The sequence below is a fragment of the Podarcis erhardii genome (assembly GCF_964252035.2).
Source record: "Podarcis erhardii genome assembly, chromosome: 4".
NCBI classification, from domain to species: Eukaryota; Metazoa; Chordata; class Lepidosauria; order Squamata; family Lacertidae; genus Podarcis; species Podarcis erhardii.
The window spans coordinates 1,731,046-1,749,740 of record NC_138508.1 but is presented as its reverse complement, the minus strand read 5'-3'; the positions used below and the strand labels follow the sequence as shown (position 1 = coordinate 1,749,740).

At 45.2% G+C, this 18,695-nt stretch overlaps 1 protein-coding gene across 1 annotated transcript in view; it reads right to left on the bottom strand.

Annotated features, from left to right (window-relative positions):
* The window catches only part of LOC309341280 (hemoglobin subunit beta-like), a 66,395-nt gene that overhangs the window by 8,320 nt on the left and 39,380 nt on the right, over positions 1 to 18,695 (bottom strand). Inside the window, exon 3 of the mRNA XM_081860869.1 lies at positions 15,777 to 15,924. Within this exon, the coding sequence (XP_081716995.1) occupies positions 15,777 to 15,924 (148 nt within the window). The remainder of the gene's footprint in view (positions 1 to 15,776; positions 15,925 to 18,695) is intronic.

The following is an 18,695-nucleotide window of genomic DNA, read 5'->3' as shown; positions in this document are numbered from 1 at the left end:
GAGTGGCCCTTGGGGGGTCTCCCTGGGTGGCCATGTTGGTACCCGCACCCCTTATTCTGGGGGATGGAATCCAGAGCAGGGGAAGGGTCCGCATCCCCCTCTGAATCTCTCCCCCCAATTTCTCCACAGAAGGAATCACAGAGAGGGCAACAGACCAGGGGCAAATGCCAAGAAATGGGTGGGGAGACAGCCAATTAAACCAGTGGGGCCTTGGGAGCATCTGTGGGGGGGGACGTTGCCAGGAATTTTGGGGATAAAGGATTTGGGGACACAGCAGGGGTCTCTGGCTCTGAAAGCACTCAAGCTTCAGGGAGGGGGGCAAAGTGCCACAGAGCCGTGAAGCCCCCCCCCCACTGGTGCTCAAGAGTTCCTCTTGAGCGACAGAACCACCCCTTTCCACGCCCCCCCCAACTAACCCCCCACCCCCAGGCCTGTCCCCTCCCTCTGTCCCAGAGAAGGAGACACAGGAAACCAGGTCAGATTGCAGAGGGAGGTTTTATTAGAGGGTCAAGCGTCACATGGGGGCTGGAAGGGGAGACCAGCAGGAGGCGGCCGCTTCTCCCTGGGGGTGTCTCAGTGGGACCGGCAGGCCAGCGCATGAGCCACCACCCCGACCAGCTTGTGGAAGGCATGGTGGCAAGCAGGGGTGAATTTTTGTCTAAAGGGGGGTACCTGGATGATGATGAGGATTGTTACAGGAAAAATCCGAGGGCTCCCTTGGACAAAACAAAGACACCAACCAGGATAACTTGGAGCAAAACAGCAGCCTGTAGGCTTGGCCTTTATTGAACTGTTGCAACAGGGTATTCCCCTCACGTGCAGGAGAGAGGAAAGACCCAGAAGAATAGTGTGCAAGGTCTTATAAAAACTTTTGAAATTCCCCTCCTCTAGGTCTAGCCCACCCCCAGAAACATCATGCATACATTACAGAAAGGAGGGGTTGAGGGAGGCATACATTACAGGAAGGAGGGGCTGAGGGAGGAGTTGGTGGTAACCTGAGTGTCTTGTCACCTGGCTGGTTCCTCCCTTCCCCCCTCCCCCTGAGTCACTTCCAGGAACTTCCAGTGAGACAAAGGGGAGTTGGCAGTTTCCTGCCCCCTGAGGGAAGATCTGATCAGTGTCTTTTGTTTCAGTCCATGTTGAATCCACTCCCATATGCAAGTTCTTTGTGATCTTGATTGTCTTCTGTCTGGGATCATCAGGGTTGGCATGGGCAGGGCTCCTGTTTATGTGCTGAGACAGTGAAGGGATTATGGCTGACCAGGACTAAGTCACCCCCCTTTGTTAGTTCTTGTCATATGGAATAAAATAAAAATGGAACAGTGCAAATCCAATGTATGGTTGACTTTCTATGAATTTATAACAGAAATGTGGCATTATGAATTTATAACAGAAATGTGGCGTATGTAGTGTGTGAGTGTGAAGTTTATACAAACAGAATGATTGGGGTGGGGGGGTTCCTGCTACAGTTCCCCCCTTCGGAGATAAGATTGCAAAGGTGGTTACTTTGCAATCCTTTTCTCCGCACAATTTAAAGTGGTAAATATTAACCTGCTATTCTCTGTCCCAGATGCGTGTTACAGATAGGTAGCCGTGTTGGTCTGCCATGGTCAAAACAAAATAAAAAAATTCCTTCCAGTAGCACCTTAAAGACCAACTGAGTTAGTTCTAGGTATGAGCTTTCGTGTGCATGCACACTTCTTCAGATACACTGAAACAGAAGTCACCAGACCTTTCTATATAGTGAGAAGGTGGGGAGGGGTATTACTCAGAAGGGTGGTGGGAATGGGTGATTGGCAGATAGCTGCGATGAGCCTGTTGACGACTCTTAACGACTGCAATAGGTCTAACAGGAAAAAGCAAGGGGTGAGAAGGTGAAAAATGGCTTTGTCATGTATAATGAGATAAGAATCCAATGTCTTTGTTCAAACCAGGTCTCTCCATAGTTTTAAGTTTGGTGATAAGTTGCAATTCAGCAGCTTCTCTTTCCAGTCTATTTCTGAAATTCCTTTGTAATAGAACAGCTACTTTGAGATCTTGTATAGAATGTCCTGGGAGAGCCATTTTTCACCTTCTCACCCCTTGCTTTTTCCTGTTAGACCTATTGCAGTCGTTAAGAGTCGTCAACAGGCTCATCGCAGCTATCTGCCAATCACCCATTCCCACCACCCTTCTGAGTAATACCCCTCCCCACCTTCTCACTATATAGAAAGGTCTGGTGACTTCTGTTTCAGTGTATCTGAAGAAGTGTGCATGCACACGAAAGCTCATACCTAGAACTAACTCAGTTGGTCTTTAAGGTGCTACTGGAAGGAATTTTTTTATTTTGTTTTGACCAGATGCGTGTGTCCATGTGAACTTGAAAGGGACTTGGATGTCATGCTTCTTAAGGATATTTGTATAGAAATATAACAGTGTAACAGTGCACATAGTTAGACATAGGATATCACGTAAAATTAAAATTTTGTTGCTCAGTTACTTGTGGTATTTTAGCACCTTGGAATAAATATTTTCTCAATAGTGGCGTATGCTTTACATTTAGCAGGAAGGTCCACTAATGACTGAAAAATGCAGTTTGCTTTGCCCCCCACATTTTTGTGTTCTCAGGTGTCAAAGTAGTTCTTCTGTGGTCTCACACCGGCCTGGTGTAACAGCAGTAGCAATCCCTGGTGAATCCACTTAGGGCTTTCATATTAACCATGTTGCCTGGCACTCACCCCAGCTGGCACAGGTTTGGGCACGTCAGGAGAGAAATGTCCTTGCCTGGCCATTCTATGGGATTTTATTATTACTGGCTATCGTCTTGCAGTCATGGGAAGTTGCTCACTTGCACTTTAAGGACCAAAAAGCTACTTGCAGCCTGGATACACTTGCCCAATTCAAACTGAGTCCAATTTGAATTTATCTTGCCCCATGGTTCTCAACTTTTCAAACCAATCTGTTAAAAGAAAACCATTCTTAAAAGGGCACTTGTCCAAATAAGTCAATTTAACTCTATAAGGGATCATTCCTGCTAAACCAAAGCATATCCACCTTCATGTATCTTAGAAGCTTCTCCTTGGTAAAGTGAGTTTTAGCAGATTTTTAAAATGGGTAGGGAAGTTGGCAGAGTGCCAGGTGAAACAACTAAATGTGGTTATAAATTTACCTAATTCTAAACATTGGACTACATAATAGCCTGATCTGTTAAAAAGCATAAAATGTATGAGAATCCTCCACTGGGGTGTAAGGAATAAGACATTAAACATAAAAACAATTACACACAAAAAATAGCCACAAAAATAGCCCCAATTCCCCCTTTTGTGGAAATAACACACTGTCAGACACATTTCAACATTCCTACATAATAACACATAATACAAAACAAACTAATTAAATATCAGTTGCATATCTTGAGACAATTGGGATATTTTTACGCATGTATCTTGAGGTTCAAAAGTCAGAAAATGTCCTTGCAATTCAACTCCTCCCCCCTTTGTCAGCCCCACTCCCCCAGCAGTCTATATCCTTGGAAAGAGATAACTGTGGCCACTTTGAAAACTCTGGTGTCTGTTGTTGCAGGTCTTGTGATGGCGAAGAACTGAGTTGAGGGGTTGTTGCTGCTTTTTTTTTCATCATTGCACATCTGTAGAAGTGATATCCTGTAAGGGGTTAGGGTTTTTTAAGGGACTTTAAAAGACAGTTAGAAAAGGGAGGAGCAAAAACCCCCTCCCCAAGAAAATCTCCTTGAGTTATTAGCTGCAAATAATAAAATCTTAGCATGTTAAGCATTTTACTCATTTTAATATTATTATCACATTTCCATATAATTACTGTTATTATCTGCTAAGTTTGTTTGTGTTACGGAAGGGGGGGGCATGTCTTATTCACCTTCTTCGCTACAATATATCTGCTCAATTTCCCTAGGACTCCATCACCCCTCCCCTGTCCTCCATAATCCCTCAAGGTGTCAAGACCCTAATCCGTTCAAATCTCTGATCAGCCTTTCCTCCAGGCAATGTCAGGTGGCAGGCTATGCATATTTGAGACCATTGTTTTCTCATCCCCAGGAAGTGTTTATCTGTGCATATCTCCAGCTCTGCATATTCCCCCCTCCCTCCTCCATATGTTAATCTGTGTAACCCCTCCACCTTCCTGAAGTGCTGATCTGTGTAACCCCTCCACCTTTCTGAAGTGCTGATCTGTGTAACCCCACCTTTCTGTGATGTATTCATGACGTGTTTTGCACTGTATTCTGGGACATGGAGGGAGTTTCAAAAACTCATGTCACCCCTTTCTCACTGTTCAATCTCGCCTTGAACCTGTTGCGCAATAAACTTGGATCTTCTGCAGTTTGCTCCTGTCTCCGGCTGAGCTCATTTTCCTCCGCAGGGACCCACGGACTTGGTCCGATGAGCTGGGTGGCAGAGTAGCCTCGCACCCAGATTTTTGCCGTAACAGTTGGCGCCCAACGTGGGGCATGCGGTTCTCCCACGTTGCTGACCGGGGCCCCCGAAATCTTCAGCCGGCACCAGGCCATTTTGCCTGGGAAGATCCTTTGGACCCCCGGCCATCTTCCGGGCGGTAATCGAAAGCCCCAGGAGTTCAGCCGGGGAGCAAAGAGGGATCCAGCCGGCTTATCATCATAGAAGACACGTGAGTATAAGGAAAAGGAAAAATCCAGTGCACTGGTGGGAAAGGGGTGGAAATCTCCTGGCAACTGAATTCTCTGCCCTCCTCTCTATCGCTCCTTCTCGCCTGTCTCTTGGTCCAATTGGTGAGAGAGACCGTGGACTGCTGCTCGACCCGAAAGGGGGGTTCTGAGCTCTATCTCTTTCTCTAAAAGCCCTCCAGCCAGCCGCACCAATTGGGAGTCCGAAAGTAAGACGGAGAGACCCGACTTGAAAGATAGCCGACTCTCCGCAACGGGTATCCCAGTTGAAAGCAAGGGGTTGGAGTTCTTTTTCCGAACTTCCCGAGCGTCCTTCCTAGGGGGCAGGAAGTGGTCTTGCTTTCTATCCAATCCCAGCCGCACTGGTCGGTGCCACGTAACACGTGTATCGTGCGTGAGCCCGCTTCCAAAAGCAAGGGGGATTTTCGGTTCGAAACTCTATCCAGGGATCACCCGATCTGGCACCGCACGGCGCGGGCGTTCAGTAGGACCCCTTTTCCTGAGATTGACGATAGGTAGGAGGTTGCCAGGAGGGATAGCCCATGAGGAATTGGGCGGGATCGGCAGAGTGGAAAAGGACCCCAGGTTATTGACTAAGGAAATAGGAAGGAAATACCGGATAGCTAGAGCTCTTTAAAAACCCTCTAAGGAAGTTGCCAAGCGACTAAAGACCCCTCTTTACTATAAATCCCGTATTAAGTATATCAATCTCCTGGATATACCAATCCTTACTGCCCTTTCTCTTCCCTCTTTCTGTCTAGACACGCGTAAAACATAAAATGGGTACCCAGGCTTCCAAACGCAAGCGGGCTCACTCTGGGAAGAAGGCTTCTAGAAAGCCATCTCAGTCTCAGAAGGACCCTGACTCTCCTCTCCAATTTGTCATCACGTATTGGAAGACGATTCCTGGCCACAAATTATTATCGAAGCAAAATTAGAGAACCTCTGTTCTGAAATCTGGCCCGCCAGCACCGCCTCCGCCAAGCCCGAATTGCGTTGGCCGGCTGGTTAACTGGTGGTGTTTGAAGAGGCAAGGAGGCTCTTAAAACCATGTGGGACCTTCCTACTAATTTCACTTAATGAAGCTAAAGGAAGCAGCCCAACTCCTTGCAATAACCAACTAAAGGATGAGAATATGTGTGTTTACATGTTGTCTGTTATGTGTGTTGTGTGTTAATACATATATGAGAATATGTGTGTTTACATGTTGTCTGTTATGTGTGTTGTCTGTTCCTTCTGTCTCTGACAGACTGCCTTTCTTAAGTGCGCATAGTTTAAACTGCAAGCTTGCTTCAAAATTTTAAATCTAAGGAAGCCATGCTGGACCTTATCAGTCCTAAATAAGACAAAATGAGAATGAAGGGTGCAAATGTTTACCCCACCTCTTGCTTTGCCGCAACTTTTCAGATCGTGAGTCTACAGTCTATTTTGGAATGTGAATGTTTCTAATGTGAATTAGATGTTTCTGCTGCAAAAGTGTAGGTGAGCAGAACTGCTCTCTCAAGCTAAAATGCAGTGTATTTATTTCATGAAGCACATGCCTATGAAAGTATGGTCTTCCTTCTAAGAAAATATCTGAGTCCAGTTTTAACTTTGATTTGGTTGGACAGAAGAGTTATTGTAAGGCTCCTGATATCAGGCCTCTTTTCTTAGAAAATGCCCCCCCCCCTGTTTCATTCTGTCTCTTTCAGGTTTTTTTTCTTTCTCTCTTCTTCTGTGCCAGGTAAATTTACTTCCGAGTAAGCTTCCTTTAAAGGAAACTGCAAAAGGGGGGGGGCATAGATTAGGCTTACTATTCCTCTGCATTCCTCTGCAAATTCAGATTAAGTTTACTATTCCTCTGCAAATTCAGGGAAAATTGTCACTTTTGTATTCCCTTTAAATCAAATCTATGGCTGTTTTAACTATCCTTTATAAGAGATCCTCTCCCTCTTAGGAAAAATGTTCACTTCAATCTTCCTTTAAAGATAATTTCTCTAGGAACTTAAAGGAAGCAAACTCACTCAAACTAATCTCAAGATCTGCTAAAGGGTTCTGTATAAAGTTGGGAATTTTTATTTTCCTCTTCCTTAGTACATGATAGGAGCACTGATTGTGCTCTCTTCCCCAGTAGTGCCTGTATACATAAGAATGTGTGTGTAGTACAAATCTTGCTGTGAAATCTTGCTGTGAACCCTTTATTTTGGAGGGTTGGACTAGATGACCCCAGGGTCCCTTTCAACCCTCCCAATTTGTGGCTGTGTGGAAGGACATGTGTCCGCAAGCATTGCAGGGTAATTCTTAAATTCTGGTGTGGTGATGGAGTTGAAATTCAGCCTAGCTTTGCTCTTTAGTTTTAAAAAGGTGAGAGGTGAAGCTGTGATGTTTTGAAGCACAACTGGTAATATCAAGCATTTGAGTGATTACAGTGTTTATCATTTTGTCTACTATTTAAAAATCAGACAAATACATATGGGCCTTGACCAATCCTGTAAATAAAGGGGCAGGAAAATTTTTGTCTGCAAATGGTAAGGCCAAAAACTTAGAATGTTAAAAATATAAATATATATATATATAAAATAAATCCTATGAATTCTGACTCTCTGGCCATTTTTTTTCCCATATATAAGGGCGTGGCATTGTTCCGCGAATGGCCAGAGGGATATTAGCCCTTTACTGTACATAAAGGAAGCAGTCTCTTTGCTTGGGCTGAAATTACTAGCTTTTGTTGGTGAATACTTCAATTGCTGAGTTTCTCTTTTTTGTTTTAAATCTAACCCTCTTTTAAAATCTTCTCCTTACTCTTCCCTTATTCAAATTCTAATTTTGCCAAAAGATGCAACATTTCAATAGTAAAAAAGATTTGCTGAGACATGAACTCCGCACATGCACAGAGACTAGATCAGCTTAAAAAAAAAAAAAAAGATAGGAAAAGGAGAGAGAGAGAGAGGAAGGAGGGGGAACTGTAGAGGGGGGGAGAGGAGGTTTATGTAAAACTTGGAACCATTGAGAGAAATCACCCTTAATGTGTCCCAAGTTTGAAATCTTAACATGCCAAATTCTTTTCACAGGTAAATATCAAAGAATTCCACCTCTCAATGGGATTTAAATCACAGACTTACTTTGTGTGCATTTTAGGAACAGCATTTCCTGACAGGCTTCTCACATGAAATAATTTTCCCTTTTAACAGGATATGTGAACCCCGATAACAAAGTGTTTGTCCCTTTTTCTCCCACAACAACTTTCTTTCTGTTCTGTGAAATCCCTGCTGTATTAACTTTCTTTCTGTTCTGTGAAATCCCTGCTGTATTAGTGACTTCCATCTCTTCGTGGCTTTGACACTTTTAAAGTTACAAATAATCTGTTTCCATTTATTTAATCCGTTTTTCCATGATGTCTATGAAATTAATCGAAGCATCACCAAACATTGTTTGTGGAATGGTATTTGTTTACCTTTTGCCTGAGCATTTCTTATTAATTCTGTCATTTTGGCTAGTTCAAGGTACTTGCACAACTTTAAATTGCCATTAAGTCATTTTCCAGTATTTTGCTATTAACATTCTAGCCGATGTTGTCACATCAAGAAACACTCTTTTATTTTCATTGTTACTTCAGACTTCTTAAAATTCTGTGTCTTAGCATTTATTTATTTTGGTTCCTCATAGGTCATTGTGTGTGTGTGTGTGTGTGTGTGTGTGTGTTTTATTATTATTTTAACTGTGTCTTTTAAGTCCACCCTGCCCTTACAGGATATCACTTCTACAAGTGTGTTACTACAGTTCCAATGAAAGGCTTCGCCACCACAACAGAAGACACAAAAGTTTCAAAGTGGCCACAGCTATCTCTTTCAAAGGATATAGACTGCGGGGGGAGTGGGGCTGACAAAGGGGGGTGGACTTGAATTACAAGGACATTTCCTGACTTTTGAACCTCAAGATACATAAAATATCCCAATTGTCTCAAGATATGCAACTGATATTTAATTAGTTTGTTTTGTATTATGTGTTATTACGTAGGAATGTTGAAATGTGTCTGACAGTGTGTCATTTCCACAAATGGGGGGGCTATTTTGTGGCTATTTTTTGTGTGTAAGTGTTTTATGTCTAATTTCTTACTCCTTACACCCCAGTGGAGGATCCTCATACATTTTATGCCTTTTAACAGATCAGGCTATTATGTAGTCCAATGTTTTAGACTTAGATAAATTTATAACCATATTTCGTTGTTTCACCTGGCACTCTGCCAACTTCCCTACCCATTTTAAAATGTGCTAAAACTCACTTTACCAAGGAGAAGCTTCAGGACGGTGTATATGCTTTGGTTTAGCCGGAATAATCCCTTATAGAGTTAAATTGACTTATTTGGAGAAATGCCCCTTAAGAATGGTTTTGCTTTAATAGATTGGTTGAAAAGTTGAGAACCATGGGGCAAGATAAATTCAAATTGGACTCAGTTTGAATTGGGCAAGTGTATCCAGGCTGCAATTAGCTTTTGGTCCTTAAAGTGCAAGTGAGCAACTTCCCATGACTGCAAGACCAATAATAAAACCCCATAGGAAGCCAAGGCAAGGACATTTCCCTCAGGACGTGTCCAAACCTGTGCCAGCTGTGGTGAGTGCCAGGCAACATGGTTAATATGAAAGCCCTAAGTGGATTCACCAGGGATTGCCACTACTGTGAGACCACAGAAAAGCTACCTTGACACCTGAGAACACAAAAATGGCGGGGGACAAAGCAAACTGCATTTTTTTCCCAGTCAGTAGTGGACCTTCCTGCTAAATGTAAAGCATAGACCACTATTGAACAAAATACAACAGGTGTCCTTTTATGCGATATCCTATATCCAGCTATCTGCACTACTATACTTGCAAATGGCCTTAAGAGGCATGATTTGCAAGTCCCCTTCAGGTTTGCACAAACCCACACATCTAGTACGATAGATACAAAGTTATTATTTAGTGCATATCTATATAACATAAACATACATTGTATTGGTCCGTGTTGCTCCCTCCTTTGTTGCCCTGCTCAACCCACCTCCTTTTCCATTAGGGCCTATTCCCACTCACACGGCACCCCTACCTTCACCGAGATTTAGGGTGCAGAGAAAAGATTTGCAAGTTCTTACAGAACTTTAATGCAAATCTATCTCCAAATGGGGGACTGTTACGGAAGGGGGGGGGCATGTCTTATTCACCTTCTTCGCTACAATATATCTGCTCAATTTCCCTAGGACTCCATCACCCCTCCCCTGTCCTCCATAATCCCTCAAGGTGTCAAGACCCTAATCCGTTCAAATCTCTGATCAGCCTTTCCTCCAGGCAATGTCAGGTGGCAGGCTATGCATATTTGAGACCATTGTTTTCTCATCCCCAGGAAGTGTTTATCTGTGCATATCTCCAGCTCTGCATATTCCCCCCTCCCTCCTCCATATGTTAATCTGTGTAACCCCTCCACCTTCCTGAAGTGCTGATCTGTGTAACCCCTCCACCTTTCTGAAGTGCTGATCTGTGTAACCCCACCTTTCTGTGATGTATTCATGACGTGTTTTGCACTGTATTCTGGGACATGGAGGGAGTTTCAAAAACTCATGTCACCCCTTTCTCACTGTTCAATCTCGCCTTGAACCTGTTGCGCAATAAACTTGGATCTTCTGCAGTTTGCTCCTGTCTCCGGCTGAGCTCATTTTCCTCCGCAGGGACCCACGGACTTGATCCGATGAGCTGGGTGGCAGAGTAGCCTCGCACCCAGATTTTTGCCGTAACAGTTTGCTTTCCTTCATTTAGTTTTTTGTTGTTGTTGTTGTTTTCATATTATTAAAAAAATTACTCCACATGTAAAAAATACAACAAAGGTTAAAAATAAAAAAGAAAGCCAAAAATTAGATTACCAGTCAGATGAAAACAGACTTGACACAAAGACATCAGATTTAGAAAAGAATTATTATTAAATAATACAGAAATATTATCAAAACCACAGATTACTACTGGACCGAAAGAATGAGAAAACAATGGAAAAGGGCTTAGAATGACTTTCAATATGTGATGGACATGTCTCCAAAGGAACTGTAAAAAAATACAAGGTTAAAATAATAAAACACACACACACACAATGACCTATGAGGAACAAAAAGATTATTTGTAACTTAAAAGTGTCAAAGCCACAATAGCAGGGATTCAGACTTGTTTCACAGAACAGGAAAGAAAGTTGCTGTGGGAGAAAAGAAGGGACAAACACTTTGTTATCGGGGTTCACATATCCTGTTAAAAGGGAAAAATTATTTCATGTGAGAAGCCTGTCAGGAAATGCTGCACACAAAGTCTGTGATTTAAATCCCTTGGGGGGGGGTGCTTTGATATTTACCTGTGAAAAGAATTTGGCATGTTAATCATGTTAAGATTTGAAACTACTTAACACCTTTTGTCTTACGTAGCCCCTGGAGCAAAAGAGACATTAAGGGTGATTTCCCTTAGTGGCTCCAAGTTTTTTTTTACATAAGGAAATTTGGATAAATTTTCCCGTTCAGCCCAAGCTCCTCTCACTCCCTACAGTTCCCCCTCCTTCCTCTATCTCTCTCCCCCCTTTGTTGCTGATCTAGCCTCTGTGCATGTGCAGAGTTCATGTCTCAGCAAACCTTTTATACTATTGAAAATGATAGAAATCTTTGGCTAAATTACCATTTGAATAAAGGAAATGAAGGGTAAGGAGTAGATTTAAAAAATAGGGTTAGATTTTTTTAAACAAAAAAGAGAAAGAAGTGTAAACAAAAAAGAGAAAGAAGTCTGAAGAAGTGTGCATGCACATGAAAGCTCATACCAAGAACTGACTTAGTTGGTCTTTAAGGTGCTACTGGAAGGATTTTTTTTTGTTTTTACACAGAACTGTTTTAGCAGATCTTGAGATAGTTTGAGTGAGTTTGCTTCCTTCAAGTTCCTAGAGAAATTATCTTTAAAGGAAGACTGAAGTGAACATTTTTCCTAAGAGGGAGAGGATCTCTTATAAAGCATAGTTAAAACAGCCATAGATTTGATTTAAAGGAATACAAAAGTGACTATTTGCAGAGGAATAGTAAGCCTAATCTATGCCTCCCCTTTGCAGTTTCCTTTAAAGGAAGCTTACTCGGGAGTAAATTTACCTGGCACAGAAGTAAGAAGGAGAAGGGAAAAAAAAAACGCTGAAAGAGACAGAATGAAACAAAGGGGCATTTTTTTTTTAAAAAAGAAAAAAAGACCAGGAAGACTGATATCAGGACTGGACTCAGATAGACAATTTTGCTGGCTATGGAAGCCTCTACATTTAATACCAATTTTAATACCAATTTTTCTTAGAAAGAACACATTTTCATAGGCAGACGCTTAATGAAATACATACACTGCATTTTAGCTTGAGAGAGCAGTTGGCTCTACTAGGCTTTTGCAGCAGAAACATTAGTTCCTTCACAGCACATTTCAAAATACTGGGGAAAAATACTGGAACACAGATATAAACTCATAAGCTCAAACGTTGCAACATAACATTATCTACCATCAACTTAAAATCATACTCCTCACTCAAGCTACTTGGAGGAAGACTCCTTGGAGCCTCTCTCAAATAAACATTTGCACACTTCATTCTCAATTTATTTATTTTTTGTCCTGTTTAAGATTGATAAGGCCCAACATGGCTTCCTTAGATTTAAAATTTTTGAAGCAAGTTTGCAATTTAAAAACTATGTGCATTTAAGAACAGTCTGTGGATGCCGAGGCCAATGTAAATACAAACCCTTGAAATATTTCCAAATCTTTGAGTACATCTCTTATCCTTTTTTTTTTTTTTCCAATAGAAACTAAGATCTCTAATGTGTGGGCTCTCAGGCTGGGCTGTTATTATATCTACTGCCTTCTGAGCACCATTAAATTTACGGTTTCATGTTCTAGCTTTAGGTTCTAGTTTAACACCACAAATTTGATGTGTTCAGCTCTCCCTAAGGGTTCAAACCCTGATTTTGTTGAAGGATCCCTGGGGTGGCCACTGTGCCCTGGGTTCCAGGTGGTGGGCCTAAGTCACCCACTAAAAGTTACAATGGTCTCGTACTTTGTACTTGGAAAGACCATTTTGCCCTTTTATTTTTATTTTATTTTTTCCAATTGGAGATGACAAGCTGGAGGGGCATATTAGAATCCTCTCTGGGGCAAAAAGGCTTCATGGAAGCTTTATTGCCAGGAGTCCAGTTAGGGTGTTTAGTGAGCTCCCATTCTCTCATATGTTATTTTAGGCTTTTTTTCTTTTCTTAACGAAGTACGCTAAAGACAGAAAGAGTGGACGCACACACACAAGGGAAGAGGGGCAATGGGAAAGAAAGGGGGGACAGATAAAAGATCTTTTCAGTACTCAAAGTACCCTTGACTAACACAATTCCTACTTATCTATAAACCACGAATTAATTTCTGGAAATCTCAAACCTGAACCTGAAACAAAACCACGGGTCTCTCTGCCCGGAACCTCAAACCACGGGTCTCTCTACCCGGAACCTCAAACCACGGGTCTCTCTACCCGGAATTCCTTTACCTCAGCGCTGCTTACAAGACTAACCCTAGTGTGGGGCCCCAATTCCCCCCTCTACCCTCCACGACAGCCTCCTGCCTAGCCTTTGAGACTAAGTTCGGAACCCCTACTGGACGCTTGCACAGTGCAATGCCAGATTAAGGCCCGAGAAAATGAAGGTTTGGAAAGGAAACAAACAACCTTGCGTTCTGACGTACCCGGGTCATCCCTAACAAAGGTCGCCAGCCGCCAGGGGCGGCTTTGTTTGCATAATAGATGAGACAGGAGAGAGGGAGAGAAAGGCTTGGATGGACTCCCCTGGACGACTCCGAGAGGGGAACGTCAGAGAAAAAAACAGTAAAGAGCCGCGCTTTCCCGGACTCAATTCCAAGACGGAAAACGGGGGAGAAAAGGATAGGGAGAGAATTTTCCTTTGAAGGGCGCCTCCGGACGACTCCGAGAGAGGAACGTCAGAGAAATAACTAAGAGCCACGCTTTCCCGGACTCAATTCCAAGACGGAAAACGGGGGAGAAAAGGATAGGTAGATTAAGGCGTACCCGGACGACTCCGAGGGGTAAGCGCCGGAAAACAGTAAAAGGTACCACAATTTCCCCGGACACACTCCGCGTAAGAAATTGAGGGGAGAGAAAGAGAAAGGTTTTGGCGTACCCAGACGACTCCGAGAGGTAAGCGCCAGACAGTAAAGTTCCACGATCTCCCTGGCCACTTTCCGAAGTGGAGAAACGGGTAGAAAAAGGCAGAGTTAAAGCGTACCCAGCCGACTCCGAGGGGCTACGCCAGAAATGAAAGAAGGAAAGTCTGGCTGTCGTGGGGACACTGCTTCTCCACCCCCCTCCCAATGTGTTTTACTTCAAACCATACTCACGTTCGAAGATGTCCCCCGCAGATCCCGGGATCCTTTCTTTTTAGCCGGCTTGACCTCGCCTTTGCTCCCCCTGGTTGGGCTTTTGGTGACAATTGATTACCGCCCGCAAAGAGGAGGCAGGGAGAGGAAGAAGGATCCCTGGGCTAAGGTTGCCCAGTGGCGCCCGATCCCCTCTATCTCTCCTCTCACCTTTGCAGGAGAACAAAGTGTCCCTGAGTACGGTCGCCAAAACTGTTACAGGAAAAATCCGAGGGCTCCCTTGGACAAAACAAAGACACCAACCAGGATAACTTGGAGCAAAACAGCAGCCTGTAGGCTTGGCCTTTATTGAACTGTTGCAACAGGGTATTCCCCTCACATGCAGGAGAGAGGAAAGACCCAGAAGAATAGTGTGCAAGTTCTTATAAAAACTTTTGAAATTTCCCTCCTCTAGGTCTAGCCCACCCCCAGAAACATCATGCATACATTACAGAAAGGAGGGGTTGAGGGAGGCATACATTACAGGAAGGAGGGGCTGAGGGAGGAGTTGGTGGTAACCTGAGTGTCTTGTCACCTGGCTGGTTCCTCCCTTCCCCCCTCCCCCTGAGTCACTTCCAGGAACTTCCAGTGAGACAAAGGGGAGTTGGCAGTTTCCTGCCCCCTGAGGGAAGATCTGATCAGTGTCCTTTGTTTCAGTCCATGTTGAATCCACTCCCATATGCAAGTTCTTTGTGATCTTGATTGTCTTCTGTCTGGGATCATCAGGGTTGGCATGGGCAGGGCTCCTGTTTATGTGCTGAGACAGTGAAGGGATTTTGGCTGACGAGGACTAAGTCACCCCCTTTGTTAGTTCTTGTCATATGGAGTAAAATAAAAATGGAACAGTGCAAATCCAATGTATGGTTGACTTTCTATGAATTTATAACAGAAATGTGGCGTTATGAATTTATAACAGAAATGTGGCGTATGTAGTGTGTGAGTGTGAAGTTTATACAAACAGAATGATTGGGGTGGGGGGGTTCCTGCTACAGGATGTCGCCCAGGAGCTGGAAGAGAAAAGAGAGGGTGACTCCTTCTGCCAGGGGGCCCATGTGTGGGTCACCCTCTCCCCACAACAGATCCCACAGCAGATTCAACAGATTGAGGTCGAATCCTGACAAGACAGAAAGTACTCTTTTGGGGGACAGTGGGTGGGCAGGTGTGGGGGACTCCCTGGTCCTGAATGGGCCAACTGTGCCCCTGAAGGACCAGGTGCGCAGCCTGGGAGTCATTCTGGACTCACAGCTTTCAATGGAGGCACAGGTCATTTCTGTTTCCAGGGCAGCTGTCTCCCAGCTCCATCTGGTCGACAGGATGAGACCCTACCTGCCTGCGGACTGTCTTGCCAGGGTGGTGCATGCTCTGGTTATCTCCCGCTTGGACTACTGCAATGCCCCCCATGTGGGGCTACCTTTGAAGGCGACCCTTTTGGCGGTTCCCTCATTGTGAGAGGTGAGGTTACAGGAAACCAGGCAGAGGGCCTTATTGGCCCGCCCTGTGGAATGCCCTCCCACCAGATGTCAAGGAAATGAAAAACTAACTGAAATCTGAATGCAACCCTGTAACAGTAAATGTCTAATGTCCTACAATGTTTTATGTCCTATAAGCCACCCAGAGTGACACACACACACACACACACACACACACACACACACACACACACGGCACTCCCCAGTCCCCCCCCCCCCAGGCAGCTCTTTGGGGCGGGGGAGCAGCCTCACCCTGAAGTTGAGGGGGTCCATGTGGAGATTGTCGCAGAGCAGTTCACTCAGCTCGGAAGAAGCCTCCTTGACCTCGTGCAAAGAGGGCTGGAGAGGGTTCCCTATGCCACCGAAGTACCTCTGGGTCCAGGGGGAGAACACCAGCAAGCTGCAGAGAAGGAACAAAGGAAGGAAGGAAGGAAAAAGGGAGAGGCATGGATGGTTATTATCCAGGTGGAAAGAGGAGCACCTGCCCAACCTGCTTAGAGAGGCAAACCCCCCTCGCCTTACCTGCCAAGGGAATCCCCACCCAAGGCTGGCTGCTGGAGAAAACCTTCTGGGCTGAGCTGGAGCTTCTTCCAGGGCTGGAGCCTTTTATACCCTGGGCCAAAGCTCCTCCTCCCGGATTGACAGAAGCCGGCCTGGTTTCTGATTTGATTAAAGAATGCTGTGATTTTCTTTATGACATCCGTATTTTCCTCTGAGAAATCCTGGAGGGTATGGAGTAATGCCACCCCTGTGCCAAGGAGATAAGCAAGTATAAAGGCTTTAGAAGACATCTGAAGGCAGCCCCAAAGGAGCGTCTCCAATCCCATCGCTTGGCCCGGACACTGAGGTCCTCCTCCAGTGATTCAGTTAGAGTGTATGAGGCAAAGGGCCTTCTTGGCAGTGGCTCCCTCCCCGTGGAAAGCCCTCCCATCAGATGTCAACCTGGGTGGCCTGAAAGACGGACTAGACAGATTCACGGAGGAGAAGCTCTAATGGCTCCTAGTCCGGCTGGCTCTACTCTCCCTCCACCATCAGAGGCAGCGATGCTTCTGAATCCCATGTGTGTATTTGCCTTGACTGATTCAGGTGACCTTTCAAGGGGCGCAGAATCATCTTTCTCCTGAGAAACGCCTGCCTGTGGCCTCAACTTTTCTGGCTGTAGGACTTTGGGTCACTTTAGAAGTCTTCAATTCTTTCGTCATTCCTGCCCCCTTGTGTACACCTGTTCTGCTTCAAAGCCCATATTCTGAGCGAAGCTCTTGCTCAGGGCTGGGGAACCTGAGGTCTTCCGGATGTGGTCTGACTCTGCTTCCCATCCCCACTGACCGTTGGCAGGCAGTGGGCTCCCAATCCCTGCCCTTGTTTAACCTCCCTCTCTTCCTACCCCTGCCGCTTCCAACTATCCCTCTGCTGTTCTCTCCCCAAGCTGTCAAACCTGAATGTGAGCTCCCTGGGGCAGAGTCCTGTCCTACATTCCAAGGGCCCTCACTTGATAAATGGTGAAATAATAATAACAATAATAATCTGAAAGTTCAATTAATTATCCTCAAGCGATTGCATCTCTGTTTGCCATGCTTTCTTGGGCCCTGGTACAGATCAGGGCATGTGGCCAGGATTGCCCAGGGCCACCCCTGTCATTGGGAGTGAGGTGGCTGCTTCAGGGGCAGATGCTGGGCTGGAGGACACAGGGGTGAGGCATCGTAGGACAAACACAGCCTGCCACCCCCAAGCTGGCTTGCTGCCTTCAGGTGCAGGAGAGAACATTGTCCCATCTCCAGCACTGAAGACAAAGATTCAGCTTCCAGCTGAATCACGGGAGCTGCAGTTTGTTAAGTATTGTGGCTCTTTGAGGGGGTAAACTACACTTCCCAGCAGTCTTTGGGGGAAATCATGTGCTTTCACTGTACGTTGAGTACAGAGCCTTAGAAGATTTGGGTTCCCCCATCCTAGCTGAGGGTGGGGACAAAACCCATCACCCTCATGCCCTGGCTGACCACCATCAGTGACAGAGCACTGGGCTAAATGGATCTTGGTCCAATCTGACAGGGCCGTTTCAAATTTCCCAGGAACTCGCCTTAAAGCCCTGCCAGAGGTATCTATTTCTCTCTGATGTTACCTGTGAGTAAGACCCATCAAATTCAAGAAGACATCCCTTTAGCTAGACATGCCGAGAACTGCACTGTTACTTGTTGCCCTTAAATCCCATTTATATTGGCCATGATTAACATGATTAACTTGATGAAGAAGAGGCATGGTTCTCCCCCAGTCCCAGGCTTGGAAGCAGCCGCTCCCCCTGTGGCTTTTGTCCTTCTGACTGCCAGCCAGGTGTCCTCGGACGCAGAGCAAGCGCCTTCCTTGCGCCCTCCGGCCATTCGCTGGCCCAGAAAGCTGCCTGGCTCCTTCAGCAAAGGATTTCAACCCTCGCTGGGTCCAGGAATGAGAAGGGACTCGCTCCAGCATCCTACTGGCTAAGCCACCCATCCCAAACTCAAAAGAATCTTTCAGAATAAGATATTACATTCACAGCAGCAGAAGACAACCTTTCCGTGGACCTTGGGCACAGGGGCTACCAGGCTCCTTTAAGCCAGCCCACGGCACACTGTCAAATGCCACATGGGGGGAAAGCGGGACCCCATCTTCTGGGTCCACACTCCCACACAAGGTCCCTGGCCCCCCAATGTGCTTTTTTCGAGGGGAAATCGCATTCCGACATCGCCTGAGAGCAGGGGGGCCCAAATGACTGCCAAGCTCACGCAGGGAAAAATGAAATGTCCCGTTTGTTCTGGTACAGTTGAGGGGATATGCTCTGAGCCACTGAGTGCCTGTGACTGGGGGAGGGGAGAGCAAAGCACGGGAGGGGGAGGGGGGCTGGGGGGCTTCCGTTGGACATCTGGTTGGCCCAGCTCTCCTCATTTGTTTATTTCCTTCATTCATAGGTATTTATAAAAGCATTTCATATTCATTTATAAAAATATTTGTACACCACTGTGTCATACAAAAGTATATCCAAGAGATTTACATCAGTAAAGACATAATACCTGTTTAACCTTTGAAAAAGTGAACAACAGACATCAATTAACCATTTGCAAAAGGATGCGTTCTTAATTGCCTGCACAGTCCGGGAGGAATAGAAATGTTTTCAGCAGGCAACTAAAGCTTTGCATGGAAGGC